The following is a 6112-nucleotide window of genomic DNA, read 5'->3' on the forward strand; positions in this document are numbered from 1 at the left end:
AACACGTGGTCAAATGCATAGCGGCAAACCCACAGTCCTACACAGCAAGAAAATAAATAATAGTCAGGAAAACCCTTCTAGAACAGCTAAAATTTATTTGGGATTAATCAACTGCATTTTATAGGTTGTAGATGTAGGTCACAATGTTCAATGTTTTGGATTGACTTCTTAGTCTCATTTCAGTCACCATGTTTACAAATCGCTCAACAGTCAAAGTTTAAACTCTGAAATAAAACATTTGCAACAAATTTGTTGGGCATATTATAGTACTTTCATCTACACAGTCAATACGGCGGCAACACAAATCAATTTCTTTAAAGACGGTGCTCAACATGAGTTTACAGCCTTTGAAAAGTAAGCCCATTATGAATTTTTCAATAAACACAACAAAAATGATTAGCGGTTCGACTCACCCATTGAAGTATGGGGAATCTTATTCTAAATCAATTTCATTTTAAAATGTATCTTTGCTAGACTTACACTGTATATGCGCATAATACATATTTGTGTGAATACATTGATAAATCTCATTTGCAATCAATGGACCACCATTGTGACAGTATCATGTGTGTGATATGCCATTGGAAATATCGATTCTGAAAAGAAACTCACAGTTGTCTGACAAATCTGATGGGGTTTAGTTGTTTAATGTTGAGGACTGTACTCTATCTTGACATTTTTATAACACAATACTACCATCTAATGAAAAACATGCACCAGTGAAAATTTTGTTAAAAAACAAAACAAATAAATTCTTTGTGTGTTACATTGAAAACAGAAGAAAAAAAAGTAACTACAACAGGATAAAATGGCCAGAAAGTTAAGGGAAATGTAAATCAATAATAAATACAAAGCATCTGGGAGTCATTTTAAGCTCTCAGATCACTTTTATTCGCTGTTTACATTCGGAGGTTTCAACTTGTAAGAATTAAAGAAAGACGACACTTGCTCAGGCAGCTCTGCCAGGACGCTGTGTGTCAGCGCCACAGAATTTCCCTGCAATGACAAATCACAAAATTAATACCAATACTATTTGAAAATATTTTTTTTTTTTTTTTTTTTACCTTACCAAATAATAATTGGTTCCAGGAACCACCTGTTAAATAAACACTTCTACATAACTACAAAATGTGTTAACTGCAACGGTTGTGCGGCTTGCTACTCACGCAGAAACTTCTGAACGGCACGAACTGGACGATATCCCGTGCGGCGGCTTCCCCACTGGGCGAAAGCAGCGCTTTGTCATCACTGTCAAGGAACTCCATTTCGCAGAAGTCCGCCCCGCCGACACCCACTATGATGATGGACATGGGCAGGCGAGAAGCCTCTACGATTGCCGTGCGTGTCAAGTCCATGTCTGTGATGACGCCATCTGTGATGATGAGCAGCACAAAGTATTGCTGCAAGCGGACAGAAGAAGAGGAAACATTTAGTAGAGTACCAGTGATTCAACATTGTTGCTAAAACGCTCCGTGACAAGCGCACTTCGACAAAATCTACCCAACGTTCGGTTGTCTGTCTTTTTATGTGCCTGAATTTTCAACCTCGTAGTATTTGAATACTTTCGAACAACTACTTACTGCAGCTTTATTCTGGTAAAGACTTTGTCTGGCGAAGCAGGCGACATGGTTGATAATTGGGGAGAAGTTGGTTGGGCCCCAGAGCTTCAATTGGGGTAGACACAGCTGATAGGCACGCACCACACCCTCAATGCCTACAATCACAAAAAGTCTGCTTTAAGAGCAGAGGAATTCTGGTAACAGCCGACACGTTTTTGGCGCATGAGAACTTACCATCACAGAACGGATTTGACGGATTAAAATTGACGGGGAACTCATGGGAAACCTGCGTGTTTTAGCAGAATAAATTCACAGGAGCACGTCCAAGTTAGAATCACGGAACGTATTCATTGGGAGAACCATCGTCAAATTTAGTCGCACCATAATAATGCACCCATAATAATGAATGCCTGTGAGGTTGTTGTCACTCGGCTGACTACTCAGATGCCAACAGAAAACTAACACATGCATCTACAACGAGAACATGGATAATGCACGCTGATTATCCACCTGATTTTAATAATTGACAGCTCTATGTTAAAATAGCCAAATTAGGGATCTAGATCTGGATTTATTCCCTCCCTACCTTCCATGATGGAGGGATCTGGGCTCCAAACCCCAAAACTGGGAACTTCTTGTTACTAAAGAGAAACGCATATAAAAAGAATAAATTATGTGAAACAACACCATTCAGTAGATTGGGGGAGGGAAAAAAAAGATGAAATGTACCTGTCATAGTCTTGGATGACATTGCCCACTGCCCAGATTGCGGACAGGTATTCATTATAGCCCTCGGGGTTGATATAGTGGAGGGAATTGGGTAATTTGGGATCACCATTAGAAGCTGTGAAATCAATGGCAATCTGGCCCAAGTCCACAAAAAAAAACCCCATTCAAGACATTCTGTATTTGCGACACGCTGGTAAAAATGTTTTGGGGAACAAAAGTAAATTTATGAGCTCACTGTGAAGTTAAGTTGGCAACCTCCCATGATATAATCCAGGAAGGTGTATTCCTTCTCCACCTGGTTAACATATGAGCATAAATCTTCATGTAATAATGAAATTGACATCAGTAAAGAAGTGTTAGCGAATGAATTACCTGACAGCGCTTAATGTGAATGACCCCAGAGTTTTTATAGTCTTTCTTCTTTAGCTTCTTTGGGTTAATGCAAGCAAACTCAACCTGTCGTAAGAGGACACGAATCATGTTATTAAACGACGACCGTAATGCCCAAAAAATAAAACAGAGCGGCATAACAACTTGACGGAAGGTAAACAGTTCTTACAGGGGAGACGTGTGTTGCCGTTTGTATCTCTGCAAGGGTGGTTTTAAAACTTCCAATAAGACTGTGGGAGCCACTAACATGATGATCATAACAGTCAACCTGAGCACAAAAACACCTTTCTTGAGACAATGACCAGTGATGCAGTAGTCAGAAAATGTCACAAGAGTTTGTGTCATGCAAAACCTATTTTCTTTTTTTTTTTTTAAGCCAAATATACGTTTTTAGTACTGTAACAGCTGAATCATTTCAATAGAAAGTCAAAAAATATAAATACAATAAAATCTGTGTCTTTTTTTTTTTTCAGTCACCTTTCTGACATTCTAAAGTAAACATCTTTGAAATGCCAGAAACAAAGATTATCACATTATCTATTCAGTAATCTAATTTTGGAGCAGTGTAGCGTCTTATAAAAAACAAAAAAAAATAAAATAAAAAAACACCAATGGCATGCGTTTTTGGATTTTAGTAAATTAGACCCAATCTGGTCAAACAGCAGTCAAAGGTCAAACAAAGTCAGTAAGTGCAACACAAACACAGTGAAGGAAGGAAAAATCAAAACAGCAGACCTTTATGCGATGAGGCCATGAACTGTGCAAACACACACACATCGTTTATCCAGCTGGGCTGCAACTACCCTCTTGCGTTAAGTGTGGGAACGTTGTAAGATGAAGAGAAAATGCAATCACGAGATATAAGTGTCATTAGTAGGTTGCAGTAGCATTTCAAAAGTAAATGGGAGCAAAAATATTCATACATCATGGCATTGTTTTGGGGTGGTGCAAGGAAGGGGCGTGGTTAATAAACTTCTCAGCAATTTGAAATGAGTATTTTACCTTTATAGTTTTCTCAACATTTCCTCCACACAGAGATCGCAAAGAGATACGGAAGGGTCTCCATGTAGGGTTGAGGTTGTTATTTATCACCTACCGAACAAATCCAAAGACCTTAAAATATTTCAAAGGAAAACCAGTGTGGAAGTGGCAAGGGTACCTCTGTCCTGTGAGCCAGCTGCCATCCAGTGTCTGTCTGCTTGTAGAATTCCAGAAAAGGGTCAGACCACCAAAAAAACTGAGCATCCACATCATAAAAAAAAAAAAAAAAAAAGAAGCAGATGTTAAGTTATGCCGAACACATACGGTGATAACGTAATATGATATTTGGTACCTTTTTGTCAAGCCTGCGTGCAGACATCTCAAAATGTGCTACCCTGGTGTCTGATATTTCCTCAGCAGAGATCTAAAAAAAAAGAAAAAGTATTGAGGAATAATTTTTGATAATTAGCACACGGTCATCATCCTCTTTTTCAAATTCTGCCTGCAACGAGTTTTTATTATTCGTCAATCCGTACTGTGATAGTACCACGACCGGCAAGCCTCCCATCCTTCAGCTTTAACGGTCGAGTCATCTGCTTGTTGGAAACGATCTGGACACATGAGGAAAACGTTGGAGAAAAAAAATACACGATTGCCTTGAATTGACAAGATGAAAGCTTACCTGGCCTAGAGTGCATTCGAGCTCCCCGAGAAAATCATCATCTCCCAGGTCGTAGGTGTTGTTGTCTATGTCGTACACGCAAAACTTGACCCGCTGCACAGTCTCGAAATAATAGTCGATGACGAACTTCTTTGCAAACTTCGGATTCAAGCAGTTTAGGATCATCTCTGTGCGTCCCAACTGATGCAGCAGAAAAAGCAAACGTAAAACGTCTTGTCTGATGTGTTTAAAAGGAACCCATACTGTATACACCACTCACAAAAGGTTAGGGGAAAATCCTCGGCTGAAATTTCAGGATGAACCTAGAATGCACGATAATCTTTACAAGTGAACTTGTTGTTGACCTGGAAAGGTTATAGTGCATTTAAGTCTATCCTGAAATTTCACCTGAAAGCCTAACTAACTTTTTTTTCTGAGTAAAGCAGTAGTCATGTGTGGGTACACTTCAGACCTCGTGCCACTTTGAGTCAGAGGAGTTGATATACAAGGCACACAGAGGGTCAGACTTTGAGAAGACGTCCATGTCCATGAGGTTCTCGCAGGAGACGGTCAGCTCCACCCTGCTGGGCCAATAGGAGGTCCCAGTCGGAAGCCCACCAGTAGGGACCCCACCGGAAGCCATGGCAACTGGTTGATGCAACACACGAAGTAAACAACGAACAGTGGCATTTGGAAAAAAAATGGGAACCACTGCACGATATTGACATACTGACCACTAGGGGACCCCCAAAAACCACGACGATCGGCTCTGCATTTTTGTACTAAACTTCATTTTACCGTCATTAGGAGTAGTTTACAGTATCATAATTTCCAACACAAATACATATAAGCTTATGACAGCTTTAGGGTCAAATGACAGTTCAGTGAATGGGTGTGGCGATGTCTCGCTCAACACATCAAGCTCAAAGTCAGGACGATAAAAATAAACAGATATTATGTACTTACTGATCAAGAATTGCTCGTCTGGTTGTTCCGGAAAAAAATTCGTTCGAGATTTTAGATTTTAGAGATGTTAGAGTTGGTAATTTGGGCTGTATTTAACGCGAGCTCAGAAAGCATGCAAGCAAGGAACCAGTGGGCGTCGCCCCTCACCTTCCACTGTACATTTACGTTTTCTGGACGTTTTATAATCTCATTAAAAGGAGTAAAATTATGTCATGTAATTGGTGTATTCTGTGTTATTCTCAAGTTTAGTTCGCAAATGCCACAGAACCTTACACACACTACAATTCAGTATGGAGAAAAAACAATATCGGTAAAAATGGCACTATGTTTCATATCGGTTGCATTTCGGGACGCACTGCTTCCCTGTGGTGCGTTCAGGGACTTTATATTTTATGAAGTCGGTGGGTAAGTCTAATTCCAACACTGACATCTGTAAACAGTAATAGTAATTAGGTAAGAAAGTAAGTTTCATTTATATAGCACATTTTAGAGGACTCACACAATGCTCAACATCGTTAAAAATAGTTATAAAATACAAAATCACAACATTTTACTTAATACAAGTACACAAATCAATCAAATAAAAACATCAAAACAAACCGGAAACAATGTAGTCTTTCTGGAATGTCCACGTAAAATAGTGTGTGTGTGTGTGGGGGGGGACGTTGGCCCACTAAAGGGGCAACACAATAGCCCAAAATAAGTGGTTAGTGTAAAGAAGACAATGACACCGAATCTACCAAGTATACGAATACTGACTAGTAAAATGAAGAGGGAAGCAGTGCAAGGACAAGAAGAGTGATGTGACTGAACCGATAAGGTCTGG

At 39.6% G+C, this 6112-nt stretch overlaps 1 protein-coding gene across 2 annotated transcripts; it reads right to left on the reverse strand.

Moving 5' to 3' along the window:
* Window positions 1-626: 626 nt before the first annotated feature.
* Window positions 627-5628, reverse strand: LOC147127505 (copine-3-like). 2 transcript variants are annotated; one of them, XM_086020800.1, is made up of 16 exons: window positions 5287-5627; window positions 4793-4968; window positions 4342-4521; window positions 4196-4270; window positions 4012-4083; window positions 3838-3915; window positions 3681-3770; window positions 2848-2946; window positions 2661-2744; window positions 2524-2583; window positions 2289-2422; window positions 2146-2200; window positions 1794-1845; window positions 1581-1714; window positions 1167-1400; window positions 627-996 (listed from the first exon to the last, which is right to left on the reverse strand). In XM_086020800.1, exons 2-16 carry the CDS (start codon window positions 4961-4963, stop codon window positions 889-891), a joined length of 1626 nt encoding a protein of 541 aa, XP_085876926.1. In that variant the 5' UTR covers window positions 4964-4968; window positions 5287-5627; the 3' UTR covers window positions 627-888. The 2 variants fall into 2 exon arrangements, with proteins under 2 accessions (XP_085876926.1, XP_085876927.1); XM_086020801.1 differs by having other exon boundaries at window positions 4793-5628.
* Window positions 5629-6112: the final 484 nt, after the last annotated feature.

The sequence above is a fragment of the Filicampus tigris genome, chromosome 21 (assembly GCF_054856515.1).
Source record: "Filicampus tigris isolate MCC_2025a chromosome 21, RoL_Ftig_1.0, whole genome shotgun sequence".
Lineage (NCBI taxonomy): Eukaryota > Metazoa > Chordata > Actinopteri > Syngnathiformes > Syngnathidae > Filicampus > Filicampus tigris.